The sequence below is a fragment of the Mastacembelus armatus genome, chromosome 12, assembly GCF_900324485.2.
Source record: "Mastacembelus armatus chromosome 12, fMasArm1.2, whole genome shotgun sequence".
NCBI lineage: Eukaryota > Metazoa > Chordata > Actinopteri > Synbranchiformes > Mastacembelidae > Mastacembelus > Mastacembelus armatus.
The window spans coordinates 13,257,480-13,279,824 of record NC_046644.1 but is presented as its reverse complement, the minus strand read 5'-3'; the positions used below and the strand labels follow the sequence as shown (position 1 = coordinate 13,279,824).

Genomic DNA, 22,345 nt, shown 5'->3' with positions numbered 1-22,345 from the left:
AAAATAACACACTTATAATGTTTTGCTTCCATGTGGCAAAGATCATATTTATATTATGAAGAAGGGAGTATTTCAACATTCTGGGAAATAAAATTTATTGGCTTCCTCGCCAAAAATTAAACAAGCGAACTCTAAAATCTTTATGCCATCTATGAAGATACAGCCAGGAGCTGATTATCTTAGGTTTGCTTAAAACAACATCCAACATTTGCCGATGAAAGTGTGTTGTCTCAACTGATCGTCCAGCCCCATGCCCCTGTGCCAACTCTAACTCATTCTCAGTCTCTCTACTGTTTGCGTCCCCTGTTCATGTAGCTCTGCACTTTTTGCTGTCTCAAGTTTATTCAGGTACAAATTTGTGTATTTTGAATTTATACAATGAAAACAGATGAAGCTCACTTTTTAAATGATATAGATTCATGATAAATCTTTTCAATCCAATGTGCACACCACAGAAGATCAGTGCACTAAAATGAGTTCATATGTCCTCAATTTGGAATGGTAATCTATACAAGGCAATAAAATAGGTCTAAATGAAAACATTATGCCACCAGCTGCACTTTCTATTAGAAGATAATGTTTTTGTAATATTGGAAATCTCTAAAACAGCTTTACAGATATTTGCCAAAACGAAAACACAGCTGGAATCATGGAATGTAAAATGTATACTATCTTTTATATTGTGTTGATATTATATCTGCCCATGTTTCGCAAAGAAAAATATCAAGATATCAAGATCCTATATGCTGTCACACGAAGTGGTGTCATAGCTCGTACACTAGTGGCAAACAAGATATGACTTGTCTCCACTGGATCAAATCAAACAATCAGCACATCACTGTCTTATCACCTGACAATCCTGCATAGACAAATGCATTCTAGTATAGCCATTGTTATTATGAGTATAACTATAGACAAAACCTTCATTGTCTTTCCCAATGAGAAAGACGGAACAACCCATTATCAACAAATGGCAACACACAAACAAATGCATTTTGTATAATCTATGAAAAAATGAAGCACAGAATGAAAGTCAGCGGCTTTCCCATACCCTTTCATCTATTTATAGTTTGTTTGTCTGAGCTCTTCTGCGTGTTCTCTAGATAAAGCTGCCATGAAAAGATCACATAAACTGGAGTACTTGACCCAAAGTCACCTTCTATGGCCGCCGGGGAGGATGATAAGCACATGATGGTCTTTGAGGAAGCTTTCTAAAGTCAAGTACTGTTTCTCTGACATTTCTGTCTTCTTTTTTTTTTTTTTTTTTTTTTTAGTTACAGTTGTGTTGCTTTTTTGTTTATTTTAAACATTATGATTAACCACTCTGCCATCCTTTGGCCTTTCTTTGTCTTTTTAAGTAACTATCACTTTTATTTTATTGTAAAGTATGAATGTCATGTAATGTACTGTCTCAACCATGAAGTAAGTTAAGCATTCAGGTCTATTTGGCTACAGATACAAGTACTGTATGTGCAATAAATACATCAGAGAGTATCACATTAACAGCAATGCTTGATTTGCTGTTGTTAAATTACTGTTAAATACTATTAGTATGTACTGTACACACCTGAAAATGTAAAATGTATTATGAATTTTGGAAATTACTTACAGACTGCCCCGTAAAAGTCAGAATAATTCAGATAGTTATTCCCATTTGACCTGCACCTGGTGGAACAGGGAGATACACTACAATTTAGTTGAGCTCAGGAGAATATGTGGGGGGCGGGTCATAGATCTCAGTGCAATCATATCGCTCAGATGGAGGTCTAAGTGATTATATTTAGATGTATAGCCACTGCCACTGCAGTCCTGCCAATCTGCGCTTGCCTATTAAATCAGATAAAAAGCAAAGTACACTTTAAGTTGTGGCTCAGCTGGAGGGAAGAGGGTAGATCTTGGTTTAATCAGACCTCAGAGAGTCTGGTCCTGTTATGGATAGCTACCATAAAGTAGGCATTTTGCTGACAAGAGCCCCTGGCCTTCCTCCAGACTATAAGCTACAGCCTAAGTGTCATGCAGTCAATGATGTGCCTGGGAGCACAGAGAAACTTAAATGGCTACATAGATCCATAAAAAGACATACTGTTCTATACATTGCAAACAAATGCCTCTAGGTGTACATCATTATACTGTAATGTAGATGAATTTAAGATGTTAAATGTTCAAATCACAATTAAACTATTATTCATGTGTCCACAAACATCACATGAACGTCACCCTGCATATTCTAAACTGAGAACACTCTGACCTTTTACAGTACAGACAAATTGCAAAAAAAAAAAAAGTCTATTTGTATGCGCAGCACAGTGCTGCTTTCGCCTGATCTCAGAGCTCCCGTGCTGATCCGCAGACTACACGCAAACCATCACACTGTGATTTCACCTAGTTCGGCTTCTCTCTCAACCATCACATTACCGATGGCGCTTCAATTGTACAGAACATAATTACTATTTATTATCACTGCAAACTCCACATTAAATATGATTTGCATACATGGTTCAAAAGAGCAAAATCTTTATAACAACTGACTAATGAGGAAATAAAAATCTGATACAAAAATAAATGTATACAGACCATGCTGAGATAAAGTTAGCTGTTTTAGTCATTCTTACTGCTGTGGTGCTAAATGAAAATTATTCATTATCTGTGCAGTCATTAGTGATGACTGCATTGTGTCAATTACATACTAATGGCAATTTCTGGGAAATAGTGATAAATTAGTGACCATGCAACTTAATGGACTTTTTATGAAAACCATTACAGCATCTACCACATCAAATGTCTGCAGCATCAGCAACAGCACAATATAACATAACACATAAGACGAACAAATAAAAACACAAGTCAGTCAGCACCAGTCATCACAACATTTTCTTTATCAAACTACATCTACTGGTCTTAGAAAAAAAAGATTTCATGCAGTTTAGCTACACAGTGGAAACAATCCAAATCTTTCTCTAAACATTAGAATATAACCTGAACTAGAACCATCAGTCAGTAGCACTTACATCTCCACTGTCAGATAGCAGGTGCTGCTGAAGAGAGCTCGCCTCCCTAACAAAGCTTTTCTTAGGCCCGACCCGATCGGCCAAGTTACCCATGGCGACTCTGTGATGACCCTGGTGCACTCAATAATGTAGTCAATAACCTTGTACAGTCTCTGTCCTTGCTCTCGGTTTTTCGTATACACAATGCTTTCTGGCTTCCTCTCTTCCTGCGTCACACACACAGTTGACTTTCCAGACACAATTGGACCCCCCCCACACACACACACACACTCCTCTGTCACTTGTAAATCTGGGTTAGATCAGTTCTGTTTTGAGCAAGTGCTAAAATAGGATGACCTCCAGTTATGGAGGAGAAGGGCAGGAGTAGACAAAAGGAGGAGAGGGCGGATTGTGACAGACAGAGACAGTTAAGAGAAAAAGACTGAAATTGTAGAATTGCTCAACTTTATTTTTCCTAATTATGCATAATGAAAGCACTTTTTTTTACTCAGTCTACATCATGCTAACATCTAGTAGGTAAATGCAGAATCACTAAAAATCACCAAAGAAAGAATCGATTTTAAAGAAGACTGTCACTTTCAAAAGAAAGGTCAACACAGTGGACAAGAAGTCCTGAATAATTTCTGTTTCTGTATATAATTTCTATATGCACAGTATATTATGGGTGGGCTGCCTAATGTTTCTATTGTTTATATTTAATACAGCACTACATGTAAAGTTATATAGCAGCACTACATAAATACAGTATTTTATTTAGGTTTGGCCATGTCCTGGATTTTGTTCCTTTATTGCACAGAGACTAAAATATTTGAGGAAACAGAAGAGAAATGACATGCAACACAGGTCCCAGGTTAAATATGAATCCAGTCTTGTACAATATCTAGACACCAAAATAATAACAATAATAATAATAATAATAATGATAATGATTTCATTTAAATACTTTTATTTGTAATGCTCATTTTAGCTGTGGCCAGGCCAGGAATAGAGTAACAGGGGAACAGTAGTCTTTAGGACAAATATGTGTGTGCACGTGTGTGATCTTTGCAAAGGGCAATTCAATAAGAACCTCTCACACCGCACATATATGTCATTTGAATAAAACACACACACAGCAGCAGTAAGGGGCAGGGGCATTCAAACATGTCTACATTTTCTTTAATTAGCAGAGCTCAGCAGGCCAGCTGTTCCCAGCCTCTTTTGATATCTTTTCCTCTCTCCTAATTTTCCGTCTCCGTCTACCTCACATTTCTTCACTTCACACGCTAGTTTGCACTACCAGTGGGACCAGAATATCAACCACTCCATAAAGATTCTGTCATCACTTCAAGGTAAATGAGCACTATAGCAGCTCTGCGGCTGTTCATGCATATGCATGCATATGCATGAACAGCAAGAGAAGAGAAGAGAAGAGAAGAGAAGAGAAGAGAAGAGAAGAGAAGAGAAGAGAAGAGAAGAGAAGAGAAGAGAAGAGAAGAGAAGAGAAGAGAAGAGAAGAGAAGAGAAGAGAAGAGAAGAGAAGAGAGAGAAGAGAAGAGAAGAGAAGAGAGAAGAGAAGAGAAGAGAAGAGAAGAGAAGAGAAGAGAAGAGAAGAGAAAAGAGAAAAGAGAAGAGAAGAGAAGAATGTCATCAAATATTTGATCATTTATTTGCAGTTTGACAAATGAAACTATATGACCTTTCATACAGTATTTCCTATAGTGCCCCTGAGCTACAGTAAGAGCAAATTGTATACAGGGTTTTATTGTGAACACTGTTTACTCCCTGAGGTATAAAATGAACTGCTGACAGGTGTATCATCTATAACAGATGACTGCACATTTTGTGTATGAGTGTGAGTGAGACTGTGTGCGGGCATCTGACAGGATGGAGGAATGAGTCTGACAAGGGAGAGGAAGGCGGCTGAGTCAATTAAATCCTGACTGGAAACAAGCACACATACACAATGGCTTTGCTGTTTCTATGTCTGTTTTCACTCATATATGTTGGACTAGTTTGGTATTTTTGGCAGCATCTGTGCAAAGTTGTCTCAGCTGACTATTTAGCTGGAGAACCAATAGGTCTTTTCAAGCCTATGCTGACAGCAGCCCCTACTCCTCTGTAATGTAAAATATATTTGTTTATATATGGCATTTATATGACATTCATGAAGACCTTTTAAAGTATCATATAAAATCCAAAATATGCCTTTAAATCATCCAAACTCTCATTCTCTCCCATGCAGTCTTACGTAAGAGTTTCTATTTATATATGTTGCCTAATTGGATAGACTGTAAAATATTTGAGCCTTTTCTTTTCTCTTCCTCTTTTTTTAGCCTGTGAGACAGATATCAGGGCCCATCCATTCGGTCTGGATTTTTTTTTTTTTTTTAAAGAGGTCTTTTAAAAGATTCATAAGCTCCTAATGAGGTTATGCAGCACATTTCAAAGCAAAAATAGTGTGATGATATTTCTGCAGCAAGAGAGGGTGGGTTTATATAGTTGCTCAGTGAAAAAATGAACCACATGAGCAGACATCTGCAGTCGAAACAAATTGCCGTCACAGTGGTTGGATGGATGGAAAAAAGAAAAAAAAGACTGTTCAGTTTGTTCTGGCTATATTTTATATTATAGATTCATAAAATATATATTGTAAAGGAGTCACTAGTGCAACAATAAGGACAGGATCCTCACCAGCTTCAAACATGGCCAATTATGATTAATGCAGTCACAGTGTTTTTGAGAGTGAGACTGATTTTTTTTCCCTCTCCTGTGTTTGATGTGATGCAAAAGCAACATGAAAGTGTGGCACAACAAAAGCCAATTCACCACAGTTTTTGTATAGCAAACTTTAGCTGTATAAGGACAGGATCATATTTCTTCGGTTTCTCTTAATTGCATGTCCATAGGTGCATTGAGAAGAGTTACTGTACTGGCTGCTTTAATCATTCTCCCTTTTCATACTGACTGTGAGGAGACGCATTCCTGACTTGACTTGAAAATGAGAGAACAAAACATTTAAGATCCGAAGGTGATGGGGTAAAGACCACAGCCACACTCGTCCTTATTTGTCAGAAAACCATTGCATCCTTCCCAGGGGCCTGCCTTTATACTTTTCTCCCTCTCACGACACTTTTTTCTGACAGTTATTGTCCAGTGTAGTACTATTTAGACAGTGATGCAGAATCCTAATTATATATTCAGTGATTTTATAACTATTTATGCAGACGTGCACTACAGTGGGTAACACACATCTAGCTGTGAAGAATAAAATAGTGATTGTGCAGCACTGCTGTTATTCAACAAGGGAATGTATATTTTACATTTCAAACAATAACAATGTTAGAAATCCTGCTGTACTGTTTTTTTTTTGTTTGTTTTTTGTTTTTTTGCTGTATGTCAAGTTGCCATTAGGGTTTTGCTAAGACCATCTATCAAATTAGACTTCTGCTCTGGCCATATGTTTTTTATACTGCTGAACTATCGGAACAAATCAGTTACTCAACATTGGAAAAAAACACAGCAATAAAATATTAATAACTGTGCTTTTCCCCTTCATTTTAAAATGACTGCCTGACAGCCAAGGTGTTATAGAAAAAGGAAGAAAGGATGATTATATGCCATAACAAGATATAATACTGTATATGTCCAAAAAAATCATAATCAATGCATGTTGTGTGTGTGATAAAGACAGGTCTGACATGGAGCTGGATATGATAAAGACAGAAAAAAAAGACATTTTCATCTGAGCTTTCCACTAATTCTTGTGTCTTCAGAGTAATGTGGTTTTCAATTGCCCCTCCGGCTCACAGCCAAAATAGACTGCTCACATTACATCCTCCATTTCCCTCTTTCTTGTTTTATTTCAGACACAATCCTTTGTCTTACCTCCGTCATATGAATAAGGTAGAATCTCAGCTCTTCAGCATAATCTGTAAAACAAAGAAAAAAAAGAGAGATGCATTAAAATTCTTTCTTTAGGACATCTTTTTATTTTCTGCCAAATAATCAACCCTTCCTCCTTTTGACTCCTTTCCTTCCTTTTGGTACATAAAACATCATCTTTGATTTTTGATTATGATTATGCCAAAATATTGATGTAAATATTGACTTTCACTACAGGTCAGCCTTGTAGACATCCATCCGTAACTCAGGGTAGAAGTGCTCACAGGCCTGAGGGGCTGGAGTCAAGATAAATGGTTTTAATCGAGAACACCTACCCACCCCCAACCCAGCAATACACACACACACACACACACACACACACTCAAACAAAAACACATAATCTATATGTTGAAGTGATGCTCACTATTTTATTACAACTCAGCACAAACACAATCTATTTTGATGTTCAAGATCACGGCGGGGTTTAACTTGGCTCTGAGGTGAGATTTAAAAAAGCATCTATCTATATCTGTGCATGAAACTCAGTTTTCTGACTGCAGGTAGGATGATAAAGCCCTGAAAACTTAACTTTAAATCTAAAGTATGTGTCAGTTGTATTAAAAATTCATGACTGAGCTAAGTGCAGTGAAGCTAATTTGTGATGACAAAAAATACTGGAAAGACTGCATTAGAAAGGGATCTTTTCCCAAATGGAAAGGAGGAAGGGTTTCAGCGTGATCATAGAGTTCAGCATGGGAGGACTGTTCCAAGACAAGCTTATAAATCATGATTACCAGCCTTCCTTCAGTTACTAAATTCAGACTCTCCAGGCCAGTCCAGCAACAGAGCTAGCTTTCTGAACCTGGACATATTGAGCCTATTGGCTGCTCCAGCATTGCCTCTTGCTCCTTAGAAGAGCAAAGAAGAGAATACTGGGAAGAGAGGAGTGGGGGGGACTCTGTAGACACCTTGTGCATACATTAAAGAGGAATAGGTCTGCTTTCTCTTTCTAATATTTATTGCACACTTAGGAAAGTATTTGAATCCAGCCTTGACATCTTCAGAATCTGAATGAGAATCAGCATTACTGACCAAATATTCCTCACCCTGAATACTGATGAGAGACAGAATGAGTGAAAGTCCAAAGACTACACTTCAGCTTGTTTCTGTTGCTGTATTTTATACAGTCTCTAAACAAACACAGCCCATAGTGTTGAACAAAAGAGAGACCAAACCTCTGCCTTAAAGATAGTGAAGTGGTGGTGATGGTCACTAATGGTTAGTGTGTGATATAAGGCCGTCAGTGCTCTTTTCATAACCAACAGCAGAGGTCACTGTTGGATGTCTTTCTGATGTTTCAAAACCAGCACGGTGCTGTCAAAGTACTGTGAAAGGGACTTGTTCAAGTCAGGTGAAAACCCATTTAATGATGCACATACTTTAAGTTTGAATTAAAGAATAACACTGCTTTCTACAGGTCATAAAAATGCTTAAAGTGCTTTGAATATTTTTAAATCGCCTCTATGTGACAGGTAGAATGATTTTAGATGACAATGATGTCATTATAACTGATTTTCTACTTAATCCAATGAAACACAAACCACTGGGGAAACTGTCTTGCCTTTTGCAGAGTAGACATACAGTGCATTGCTCTACTAACACAGGAGTTGTCAAAGGTGTTTAATACTTCTCTCAAAGTTTCCCACGCTCCTCTGCCTAGTATCGGGGTGACAGGAATACAGGAAACCCCCTATACTGAACATGTACTGTGTCATTACATGCACGCAGACACAGACACACACACACACACCCTTTCAGAAACAAACACAGTCCCCCGGCGCCTCTTTCCTGACTGACGCTGCTGAAGCAAAATAACAATGACAGGCAGCAGGGTGGAGATGTGTGTCTGTGTGTGAGTGTGTGTCCTCTCATGAAACACACACTGAATCCCCCGCCCTGGTGATCTCTGATTGTTTAGGTGCAGGGTGGAGGCCCAGGCAAAACCTGCTATGTCTGTGGAGAGGGCAGAGCTGCATCAGGACACCACACATCCTAATCTTTATGACACATCTGCAATTAGTAATCCTATTCAGTGTTTTGACATTTCTGTTGATGTGGGTTAAGCAAACGTTCAATAAGCAGCCACACTGTCTCAAGCCTGACTCAGCACATATGCATACAAGATATATGCTAATGAAGCTGAACTTTAACAAAACTCTGTGACTTGTAACAGTGAGTACAGAGCTGTGAAAATACTCAGTGCAAAAGTCATCTGTGACAAAAACAAGAATAAAAACCTTTGATGAAAAGTCTTACAATTTTCACAAATATATAAATATAAAAACAGATAACTGGATGAATTATTTATGATTTAATTGGCTTTTTTTTTTAGATTTATGAACTAAATTAATCTATGATCCCACTGCCAAGTAAATAATCAGTTCCATCATTAAAAAATAAAAATTAAAACTGTGAAAAGGATGAAAACTACCACTGAGTTCACACAACACAGTATTTAATAAGAACACCAACAAGTGCATATTTCTTGGATATTCTTACTGGCTGACTGAAGTCAACATGATAGAAGAATGATAGTGGGTTCAGGCACTTGCAGTCCAGGATGAAAGCCTGTGTGGGACTACACTGACACCTGTAAGCTTTAGCCATTCAAGGTCAAGCCCAGCCAAGACGTGAACACTACAGTTTGATATTCCTCCCAACTAATTACTTCTAATTACCAGTAGCACTTATTAAAATTAATATTAGTATTTTTAATTTGTCCTATTTTAATGTCACCCAGCTTTTGACACTTTCACACAGGTGTTTTGTGGTTTACGTCGTGCTCGGTATAATAATCGACTGAGCTGATGCAGTCAGCTTGAGGAGAAAGTCACTATCCATGTAGTGCTACATTTGTAGTACTGCCAGTCTACTGTATGTTCCTTCTCCACTTGCTCTGTCCCAAACGTCTCTCTTAACTTTGCCCATGTTCACCACCCACCACTCTAAACACAGAGTCCTATTTATTTGAGTTGCCTGGGCTCTGTGTGGCCCTGATGGCCAAGCTATTCTCTCCATAATGAAAGAGGAGGTGGCTGTTTACACAAAGGTGAAATAAAAAGACAAAGCAGCAGGAACTTAGGCAATGTTTCCCTAAATATTCTCTGATTAAGCTCAACTGAAAATATCCCTGTAACCGTAGCACTGTGTGTTTATTTCTAGTTTTGCAATTCATGTGTTTAAGTGTAACGTTTCCTTTTTTTCTGTGTTGAACTGCAAAAGTTTAAACAAGGTTTAACAGGGTACCGTACAGATAAGATTGTTTGGAGATGTATTTACAGACTGCAGCTTTTGTCTTGGGGTTTTTGGACTTTCAGTTTGTTGATGTAATAACATGAATTTAAGTTTGAACCTCAGTGTTGTGCTGAATGACAAACACCCAGGCACAGATGATTGAGTCCCCATGTATTCACTTCAATTCAATGTGATGTGAGTAAGAATAATTTTATATTTAGGATTTCAATGGAAAAAAGCATTTTGTTAGCCCATATTAGATATGTGAACTTTTGCTGCCCTCGTGTCTGTAAAATTACAAAGAATATGATGAACATGATATTTACACAGCCTACACTCCTGCCACAGATTGACATGCATATATTATTGCTTGACACATCACGGATTTTACATAGTTTAGATTTCAATTTTTTTTTTACATACCATCTTGGAGTCGCAGCTGTCGGAGGTACAGGGGACTCTGAAGGACGTTACACTTGCCTGGTTCATCTTCCCTTGTCACCAGCATCAGGTCGTTGTAGACAAACACTGTAACCTGAAATTGTTAGGGTAGAAATGGAGGAACAAGGTGAAACAGAGAGGAACATGAAGTGAAAACCACAGAGTGAAGAGGAGGAGGTGAGGTTGAACAAGAGTAAATAAGAGGGGGAAAAGACTGAATTTTATTTCATACTTTTGTCTCATGAGCATTTGCACCTTGAAGTACAATAATTGCATCTCAGAAACACACATCTCAAATCCAGTGAGAACTCTCACTCGCATCAGAGCTCCCTGATCACATGACCTATCACAGGAAATGCAGCACACACATTATGGCCATACACCCACCCAGGTATTTCTCTGTCAAGTGAAGTGAAGAACATGCTTTGCTGTATTTTTAAGTATACTGACAATGTGGCCTTTCTTATATATAGTTAGATCGTTATCATTAGGGTGTTTTTGTTGCCTGTGTTATTTTACTCATGTTCTAAAGTTTGCTTGTACTATATGTCTGTATGTTCCTTATGTGTGTGTGTGTGTGCATGTGTGTGTGTGTGTGTGTGTGTGTGTGTGTGTGTGTGTCTAGTCATTCAAAATCATCTTTTTTCATCTGTGCTCCTTTTTGTAAATTGTAATTGTATTTGCCTTTTATCCAAATGTTGTATAATCCCTAAACCCCACACCCGCCCGGCCCAAAAAAAGGTTTTAAAAAATAAAATAAAATTTTGGATGATTACTCCAGAGATTTGATGAAGTGTTGTGTAACATGCCATGACAGCCCATGACTAGCTTTACTTGTGTGCAATGGTAAAGAAAAAGACAGTAGAGAGAAGAGAAACAGATAAAAAAAAAAGGAGTCTAGAAGTGTGAACAACGGTTGCATATGTCTGCTTTCGTGCAACCTCACTGCATGCAGTGTAATTTGTGTAGATGGACAATGTTTCAAGACAATGCATTTGCTTTGGTAGCTTCCTTTTAAGGGTGAGATAACAGAGGGGGCATTTCAGATGTAGCCATAGTGTGGTTAGAGAGAGTGTGTGTGTGTGTGTGTGTGTGTGTGTGTGTGTGTGTGTGTGTGTGTGTGTGTGTGTGGGTGTGTGTGTGTGTGTGTGTGTGTGTGTGTGTGTGTGTGTGTGTGTGTGTGTGTGTGTGTGCGCACGTGCATGTGTGAGTCTGTTGGTTTGAGTGGGTGGAAGAGGATGTAAGTATGAGTAACGAACAAGGACAAGGCAAGTAGTTCACACTGACAAACATACAAACTTACAATGCGAAATAGATCTAATAGATGGGCACACTGAAATACAGGCTACTCAAATCTTCACAAAGTTTTGTAGAAATGATTTCAAAAACAATTGAATTCAACTCTCAAGTCTTTCTAACTGTATGTACAGTAACAATTCTATGTCTGTCCTAAAATAAATACAAGAGGCCACTAAGTCAACCTGATGTTATTTTACAATGCCTTATTTGAACGCAACTAATTAATGCGTTCAGTATTATCGTTTAACTATATCATCAAAATAACATTATTTTTGACAGATTAATTAATGATTGATAACGTAGTTTATTATTGGTATTATTGGTAACTTTCCTTTTTAAGATAACAAAGTTGCATTTGTAGTATTATGCAAATACAATAACTGATAGCATCCTCATGCACCATCAAGTCCACTGTCTAAGATCGGTGACAGTGTAATTAATAGGCTTTATATGATTAAAATGACTTATCACAGGATAACAAGAAGTAAAATTTTAAACCTGTGTCAAATGTTAATAACCTTTAGGACCTTTATTGGTCTTTATTAATTTCTCATATGATTCAATCCATTTAGAGTAAATGTCATCCTGAATTATTGCAATTATTTAGTCAAAATTTCAATTAAATTCTTAAAATTAAAAATCTATTTTGTCCAAATGTCCATCCATCCATTATCTATACCCGCTTATTCCTTAACCAGGGTCACAGGGATCTGCTGCAGCCTATCCCAGCTCTCTTTGGGTGGAAGGCAGGGGTACACCCTGGACAGGTCACCAGTCCATCACAGGGCCACATAGAGACAAACAACCTCACACACTCACACTCACTCCTATAGGCAATTTAGAGTCACCAATCAACCTGACATACATGTTTTTGGACTGTGGGAGGAAACCAGAGTACCTGGAGAAAACCCACACAAGCACAGGGAGAACATGCAAACTCCACACAGAAAGGCCGGGTTGCGAACCCAGGACCTTCTTGCTGTGAGGGAACAGTGCTAACCACTCAGCCACCGTGCTGCCTTTGTCCAAATGTCATTGGAATAAATCCATGTTGTGCAGTGTTCAGCTTACGTTTTTGTTACACAGCCCTTGTATAAATGCTGAAACAACACAGCAATATTGTTAGCCTGAATAAAGTGGCTCAGTGGAGAGAAACTCCCTCCTGACAAACACTGACTTTTAAATGTCTGTTTCATGGCTGACCACAGTATGATGCCAGAATTACCTTTCAAGCCCACAGAGACAGCACTTCAGTGCACAGCACAGCACAGATTGTCCAGCAGGGCAAATCAAAAAGCTGTGGCAAGAGCTTGATTCAGTACAATAACAATAACAATCCTCTTTCCACAGTCTGTCCAATACAGTCCAATCAACATACCTTGAGACAGAATTCCCCTCATTTGAAACACTGATATCAACAACATTAAATTTCAAATACAGATCCTCCTCTGCCAATACTTAAAACTAAATAAGGGCTTACAAGCTCATTTTAACCTGATATACAGTCTGCTTGTACGATTACATTACTGGACTTGGCTCTTACTTCTTTGCAGAATAGCATAAAACCCTACAATCACATAGTTCTTACAGAATAAATGTCAATACTTTAAATTTAAAATGTTTTGAAAGAATCAATACTGTATAGATCAAAGGAGTCACAGTTTCTTTTGATACATAAAACAGAATTTCCCTGAGAGTCAGATCTTTGGCACTCTCCACTCTCTTTATCAATTATTTATTTTCCATGACTCGTGGACCTAATAGATCAGAGTAGTTACAAATTCGGACATCTACTCCGCCCCAGTCTCCTCTCAGGGTTGTGCTCTATACTTGTTCTCCCTTTTATATACATGCATAACTCAGGAACAAACACACATTTTGACTTAAGATGCACATCAAAGCAACTGACCGTCACTTCCACTTTGGCCAAATACACAAACCACATAACTGGTTGTGCCAACTAGACTGTCCCCTGCAGTGTGAAGAGAAGAGAGGATGGAAGGGCTGCAGTCTTTTTGTATCAATCAAATTAGAAAACTATATGAACTACATATAGTAATATATATATATATATACAGTATATACACATATATATATACAGACACACACACACATATGCTCACATCACATGGACAAAAGATACACAGAACATATTTAGGTTCATCAGTGCACTGATGGCACTTACCTTCAGAGAATGGTGCTTGCTCTCGTGTAATATCATTTCCTCAGATATGATGAGAGTTCGGCTGCACAGGTCAACAGGCTGGACATATAAGAACACAGAGATTAGATTTTGGACACAATTTTGAGGTTTTTTCATTGCAAAGTGATATATTTAATTAGGTGTTTATCGATGACCACATGCACACATTACTAACCTCTGACTACACTAATTTTCAGATTTCTAAATATATATTAAGCATTGTTCAAGATAAAAATCAAGACCATGATATTGCATTTGTTATTGATAAGTAAAAAGTTGCAGTACCAAATCCATTTCGGCTTCCAAATCCAAAATGATCAGCTAAACAGCTAACAGCAAGTCTTTTTTTATGGTGTGAAATAAGACTGAAAGTTTCAGTCTTCTGTCAAGTCAGACAGCGAGCTGCAACTGTGAGGCAGTATATGTGGTCTGAGTGTAACAAGGCATTTGCACTTAAAATGAACTAGTGCAGTGACGAAGGAGGAGGAGACTAGCTCTAAAGTCCAAGGGTTTGACAGAGGGACAATTCAATAATGTGCATGTGTAAAATTTGCAGAACATGTGAAGTATGCTTATGGTTAAATGTTTCTGTATGAATCAACAGGATGCATCACCACAGTTTCTGCATTTTGAAAGTGTAAATGGATAGAAGCCCCCACAAGACCAACCATCAACTATCGTAGCTCAGAACAGTCTTCTTTTTTTAGCGTTCTTTTTACTTCTTTTTTTCTCACAAGATATTTATTTTAATCACTGTGCATGTGCATACACAGATATGAAAGTATTTGTATTGCAATTCACACAACTTGTCTCTGCTTTAGTCTAGTCCTTCTTTACAAAACTATGAGCAGCCTAATTACCATACTATGCAGTACATACTCTATGTAATATGCATTATCTTTGCACTCTGCCAAGCATGTGAACAGGTTTTACAGTAGATTAATAAAAACCCATTACTTGATTGTACGGCATAAAACTGATAAGTTAAAAAACACCCTTGTTGTTTTTCTTTAGCATCTCTAACCTGTTTCTCCAGTTCTGCAGCCTAACCCAGAAATTGGTTAACTAAAATGTGTCATGTTTAAAAATACATTGAAATAGCAACTACAATTTTCATTTGACACAAATGTGTTTAGGAGAACTATTCTACCTAGAAAGATCTAGACTAACTTTTGCATCTCTACATATGGACTTCTCTGTCTGGCCACTGAAAGCTGGTTTTTACAGCATGGTGATCTAGTGCAAATCAAGATGTGTGACATTTAAAACCACCAACTATAAAATCACATATAAAAAATTCACACATATTGGCATACCTGAACAAAAATGGGAAAGATAAGGATCTTGGGTGCCACCTTCACATATCCATAGCTGGCATGTGACGTATGTGAGCGAACAATGGTACAGTTCTGGTAATTGGCAAAGTTGGCATTATGATGCTGGTAGCTGGATACACCAGCATTAGTGGAGGTGGACGAAGTCTTTGTCTTAGAGTTGTTAGACCGTCGCAGGAAACCAGTACGGCTGGAAAGACCGCCACCACTTCCTCCAGAGAAGGTGCCCCCACCACCACTCTGAGGCTGTGGACCAGAAGCTTGCCGTGTGGGGTATAGCCTGGCAGCTGTGGGACAAAAAGAAGAAAGTGATGTAGGCATAAAGCTTAAAGATATGTCATTTCTGAAGTCATTTATGATGCATGTGGTGAAATCTTTACACATTTACATTTTGCTAAACATACTTTTTCACTTTTTTGGCTGTAGAGTTAGATGAGGAGCTCAGTACCACTCTCATTTCTCTTAACCAAAGCAGCAAAGAAAAACCTCTCAAAACAAACCCTTTCTATCACGTCTACCTCTCACCATTTACCTCCTTTGCTTAGCTCATGTTTACCTTAAGACAGAAAATACATATCTTATATTTTAAGCTGTAAGACAGCACAGATTATAGGAAAAAACACATAAAATTCACAATAATTGAATGTTATAAGGGATTTATTTAAACAGTGAGTGTTTTGCATTCATTTTATTTCTAAAGTCACTTTAATCTGAGGTTCTCTTAGGGTGCCAAAAGTTAAGTGAATTTAATCATATTCATTAAATTAACAGTCACATGAAATGTGAAGACAGATTTTTAATTAACATTGGCCTACATCCAAAATAATAAAGGCTTTCAGCCAAAATACCCATCAGAGTTCACTGTAGTCTTTATCAAGGCCTGAGTAGGAACATCACATACTGCACAGGTCTTACCTAGAGTTCCCTGGTTGTCTTGGTAAACAGGCCTCAAGATCTGAAAGCAGAATAATATGAAATGGCATTATTATTAAATAGAGTTGCTGCTTAGAATGGAATAAAACAATAAGACATACTAAACCAATAACATAAGCTACAGTATATCATTGTTTTATAAATAGCTTAATATGCTGAGAATTTAAAGATAACTCATAAATCTCTATGATGTATCACTGATCATTGATAATATAATATATATCTGTATAGGTAAGGGCTACCATGATGTATGTTTAATTATTCTAATAAAGACAAATTCAAATTGGAGAACATGCTACTCCCATATTATACTATGAATGTTTTGGATGTGTTAACTCTGCAGTATTTCTGCCCTGTACTTTAATTCTCAATGCTATGATCATGTTTTCTAAGACAAAGCTGGACGTTATTATCTGCAGTCACTTGCATGATTCTGAATTTAGTTTCTAGGACTCCGCAGAATCACACTGGACTCAGTGAGGCGATGATAGTTTCTACCTGTCACAGTAAATTACAATCAACTGAGGGAGGAACGCTAACACCACATCACATGTTCTGAATAATAAACCAAATGCTTATCATGAACAAACTTTTCTGCCAGATAACTAAATATATTCCATATACTGGGCCTTCAAAGCTTTTCTTTGTGAACTAGAGTATTGTGTCGCTGTGATATGTCACCAACATGACCCACTTCCACAGGGCTTTTGGTATATTTAGCCTGCAATGGCCACCACAAAGTCTTACCAAATCCCTGCCTCCTTTGTTGTTTGAAATAGAAGGGGAGGTTGTTTAAAGGCTAGTGTTACGTGTTGGCATGTACCTCCAATCTTTTTCCTGAGGCTACCAGACCACCCTACAGTCTTTCTTTCAATACAAGTGCCATTTCTCTGCTTCAACTTCTGTTCTTCATGATCTTTGCTTATGTTTCACGCTGCCTTTTGCCATGCACTGCAGTGTCCCTTATCTGAATCTGAAAAGCATTCCCAGATGAAGATGGGCGCTGCTTAAGGCACACACATACAACTAACACACACGTAGCTTCAAGTCACAGACAAACTCACTAACAATCAAACAAAGAAAGAGGAAGAGGCAAGGAAGCAAAGCAAATTAACTATCAATTCTACATAAGACTGAAAAGGGATTTAGTTAGAAATGTTTTGGAATTTTTAAGACACTATTTTAAAACTGTATTCTTAGCCTGTTATAGATTGTAATCTCTCTCAAGCACTCCTGAATGTTTTGGTTCATGTTTGTTAGCCTGAGGTGATGAATAGGTTAGTATTATACTGTTACAGAGTTGTTAGCTGAGGAATTCAGTACAGTCTTTTTGCTTTATTGAGTTTACTTTATTTTGTTTTTATGATCAAAGCTTTAACCTCATATACATGGTGTCACTGGATGCAAAAATATGTATACTGTATAAAATGTCATATACATGTCATACTGTGCATGTACATGCATGTTATACTGATGAATGCACTTATGTAGTATTTTTGTTGAATTCATTGTCCTTATTTATTTTTAAAATACTGGTGTCACACAATTGATTTATCTATAGGATATCTGTAATATAAATACATGTGTATTGTTTTCCTAAGATGGCCTGTGCTTAGTTGGTAGAATGTAACGAAAGAAATAGTGCCAAAACTTCCCATAGTACAGTCAAACAATGTGTTAACCAGCTATATTTTATGTCTCCTCCTGCTTTTCAGTCTGTGTCAACATGACACTGAAATATATGCATGTCATGCATATGTAGCTATGTATGTAGTATGTTCAAAACAAGTGAAAAAGCACACAAATGTGAGACAGCAGTAATTCAAATGGCCCAGACATACTGTATATACAGTCCTTCTATCTATCTACTAGCCCCAGGGATGTAAGGTAAGGAGACATATCTAGGATGAGCCATCATATGGCCATGGTGAGGATGAGGAGGACGAAGAAGATGATGAAGATGCAGCCCACCACCAGTCTGCGGTACCTGGCTTCCAGGGTTGATGGGTGCCAGGATAATGTAGTTGTCCCCGTTGGATGCCTTCACTCTGGTACCCTTCAATGTAGCAGTGTGAGGGTGGTGGAGGTGTCGTGGCTTCCCATCTAGCTCCTCAGCCGACCCTCCCTGGGTGCCCCATCCTAGGGTCCCTATGCCTGCACCACTATTTCCAGCGTCTGAGCCGTTGACCAGCAGCCTGCGGCTGGCAGTGGCACGGTGGTGGGCTGGTAAAGGTGGCACAGCTGGGGGAGTTTTGCTTGTGCCCACATCTGGGCCTCGTCTGCGGGTAGGAGGTGAGGGGGCATCATAATTTGAGGTGGAGGGCTTGTATGAGGGCCGATGAATTAGGCCCTCAAAATTAGGCTTAGCTGATGGACCAGTGCGCCACACCACCACTGTGATTTCATTACCGCTGTTTCTACAAAGAGGAACAAGAGATACTGATCAACAAAACCTGGAGGAGTATACTTAGTACTTATAGTATCCTGGGACTAAACAGATTAAAAATGATAAAGTATTTCAAATGGAATTAAAAACATTTTGTTGTGTTTCAATCCTGAAACAACACATCTAAAAATATAAGCAATGTTCTTACTGCATTTGCCCATACCTTGAGAAGTCACAGACAGCAATCAATGTAAATCAAATAATTCATTGCACATGACATAATTTAGTCTTGAATAACATTTTGAATGGGACCTCAAAAGCTTGGTATAAGTCTTCCCACAAAACCCTGGTGTTTTGGAGTCATTACCTAATAGCATGTGCTAAGTCCACACATTTCCACTGCTCCACTGGCTGACCATTTAGCTGCAGGAGAGTGTCCAACTGTTGCAGACCCGCCTGATCCGCTGGACCCCCTGCCAGAGTGAAAAGACCATTAGACAAATAGTCATGTTGATTGGCGCTGTAACTGCTCTATTAAGCTATTAGGTATTAAGTTTATTCATTCAGTTGGAGACTGCTTGGAAAAACACTTTACAGATTAAAGAAAAAAACATAAGATACTCTGAGATGTAATTCTGTTGTAAATGCCTTTCATCCCTCCACAGGCACAGTAATAATGTGATCAGCTCAAAATTCAGCATCACGTTCAAAGACATGGCAGCAGGGTGGACACCTGTCAACATGAGGGCATGACTTCAAGACATCCTGTTTGACAGACGGGTTTCCCTATTAAATGAAACACCCTGCTGACTGGCCAACCCTAATGCTGATTAGAATAAAAACCAAATAAATAAATAAATCCTGCACAGCTGATATGAAAATTTCATGATGTAAGACGTATTCATGAGATGCCAAACTGAGGTCAATCAATGGGAAAGCAACTTTTACAGTCAAATGATCCATTACCATATTGTTTTCCTAGTGCCTTTAAACTGGAACAAAGGGGTAAAAAAAAAAAAATCAATAATTTCTGATTTAAGGAGTAGCTTAGCCACCTGGTCTGTCTCCATATATTTATATGTTTGTGAAAGAGCAGAACAGTAAAGACCTTAAGATGTATAAAATGCTGTAAAACTGAGTTGCACTGACGTGAGCATGCAAAACTTGCCTGGATCAACAGCCTGCACCCTCACAGGGGAATCCGAGCAGATGGTGAAGCCATATCCATCCTTTCCTCGAAGGATGGTCACCTACAAAACATGCACACATGCACACACACGCACACAAAGACACACACGCGCAAATACACACATGCACAGTCATTTTGTGATATGGTGATAGGAAATTTCTCTCTCTTCCCCACTACCTGAGGAACCAAAAGTAGCATGTTAGCACAATAATCAGCTTCCTTCCTAGAGGACGATTAAGTAGATTTGTATTCTGCTTCTACTTCCTATTAAAACTGTCTTGACAGCAGTTTCCCGATGAACCCAATTAACTCAGTTGGTAAGAAAAACAACTCTAAGAGCTGGATGAAAGACATTCTTGTTCCATTATTTGGTGCTGAAATCAATGTACTGAATCCACCAACAGCAGATTGCTAATTTATTTTGCACCAGTGGTTTTTAATAGTACACAGTTGACACACAAAAACACACAGATTTTATCACTGTCAGAAAAATCGCTGTCATGATACTATCCCTGTGTGTATACAAAGACTAGTTCTAAAGTATATAGAATATATGTCAAAATAAACCTCTTGTGCCATGTATTTTTAAGGTTTTTAAAAGTATTCCAAAAACTAAAGTAATTACATTATGTAAAAAAAAACCCAACATGAACAATGACTGTTTGATAAAATTTGCAAAGTCCACACACACACAGACAATACTGACGTCTCTTTCCCATTGTCTCTCTTCTTCTTTGACCCCACACCGTCAAACATCCAATACCTGTGCTCGAAAGTCTGAGCCAAAATCAACAAAGCTCCATCGAAAACATCTCACTTTCCAATCTCATCTGCTGACAACCAGAGCCCCAGAACACAGACAACCCATCTCTCTCTATTTTTCTACAGCACACCACAACAAGTATATGCTGCTAAATTACAACATTTACCCACGAGTAAAATGCAGCAAGTTGGAGAAATATGGTGATTATTCAGGGGCCTGAAGCGGATGACCCTAAAATGTCGAGTACGATTGTGGTTTCTTATAGTCCGCTGATTTTATGTGCCCTATGTCACACTGTTTCAAGGCAAAATTCTTTCACCATATTTGTCTGCCCTTGGGTCCCTTGAATTTGTCTCAATCTACCTCCAAACTGACAATACTGAATAAATGAGTGTCATGCTACAGAGAAAGACAGCTGAAAAAAATTGTCATCTGCTTTTGTAAATATGCACACTTTCTATCAATCACAAACCCATGTACGTATATATAATTACAAAGGGGTACAGCATCTCAGTGCAGCCTTTATGATAAAGGGGTGGATCTTCCTTCAAGGCTGAAGAAGCAGTGACACACACAAATACACACGGATGCTCATCTTCATCCAGTTAATAATATATATTATAAAACTGTTGCCCTGTTCTGTGAGTATATTTTTGCACAAACAGATAGGCCCATACAGTAATCATTCTCAAGTTTGGCTGTGCAGGAGAAAAAAAACAGCAAAAGGAAAAAGAATAAGGTACACAGATTTTTAGAAGCTGACTGGAGGTGGATAGAGATGAAAACATGATAAACAGATAAAACAGATAAAAAGGCAGGCAAATTATGGTAAAAAGAGTGCAGGGGATGTTGATAGGTGATAGGTGATAGAGCAGATGACAGAAAAATTGAGGCGCTGATGCAATGAAACAGCGAGGGATATCTATCATGTCACATATCTATCTGTCTAAAACTGTCTACAGTACATCTCTGTCTTTTTAATCAAGCTGTTTCAGTCATTGTGCCCTTTATAAGAAACTCCTAGGGCTGCCTAATTTGGACCGATTCATCCCAAACCCTTGAGCCTTTACAGCATTAATTCAATTTGTAAGCACAGTGGAATCCACCCACTTGGTCTGCCTGGGAGAAGCTGCCCCATGCCCCCCTTTTCCACTTCTAAATGAAAGGAGAGGGATTATTTTGAATCAGGAACAGATAAGAGAAGACTAGCTTGGAGTTTATGCAATAAATTTATATGAATCTTGTTCCTAAAGTGATTTTTTCAGTGCATCATTTACAGGACATATTACTAAAAATGAATGAAGATAAATGAATGTTCCCAGCACGCATTAAATATTTAAATTGTATGAGCACGGCCTTACTGATGAATTAATAATTCAATCAAGGGGACTCTGGAAGACCAAACTACATTAAAACTTTCTTGTAGAGAATTTAGGTAAATCCTGACCCTGATGTAGTGATTTCAGTGTATCTTTCCAACAGTGTAACAAAGGAAGCATTAACTGAAGACAGATGCACATAACTAAATAAAATCTACCAACCAGACACATGGTTGATTAGACAATGTTATCTGGATCAGTAGAAGGGGACACACACAGACGTATATGACAGTGTTACACTGTTATTCTGTA

General features: G+C 38.1%; 1 protein-coding gene across 4 annotated transcripts in view; it reads right to left on the bottom strand.

The window, feature by feature from the left end:
• Nucleotides 1-22,345, bottom strand: part of rgs3a (regulator of G protein signaling 3a) — a 93,037-nt gene that overhangs the window by 54,090 nt on the left and 16,602 nt on the right. For 3 of the 4 annotated variants that reach the window (XM_026298111.1, XM_026298109.2, XM_026298110.2), the window contains 8 exons: nt 19,931-20,012; nt 19,130-19,235; nt 18,364-18,793; nt 16,359-16,398; nt 15,426-15,730; nt 14,092-14,169; nt 10,590-10,701; nt 6,876-6,919 (listed from right to left, as the gene is read on the bottom strand). In XM_026298111.1, coding sequence (XP_026153896.1) covers nt 6,876-6,919; nt 10,590-10,701; nt 14,092-14,169; nt 15,426-15,730; nt 16,359-16,398; nt 18,364-18,793; nt 19,130-19,235; nt 19,931-20,012 — 1,197 coding nt within the window. Of the gene's footprint in view, nt 1-6,875; nt 6,920-10,589; nt 10,702-14,091; nt 14,170-14,394; nt 14,529-15,425; nt 15,731-16,358; nt 16,399-18,363; nt 18,794-19,129; nt 19,236-19,930; nt 20,013-22,345 lie in introns of those variants that run through there. The other variant, XM_026298112.1, reaches the window with a different exon arrangement.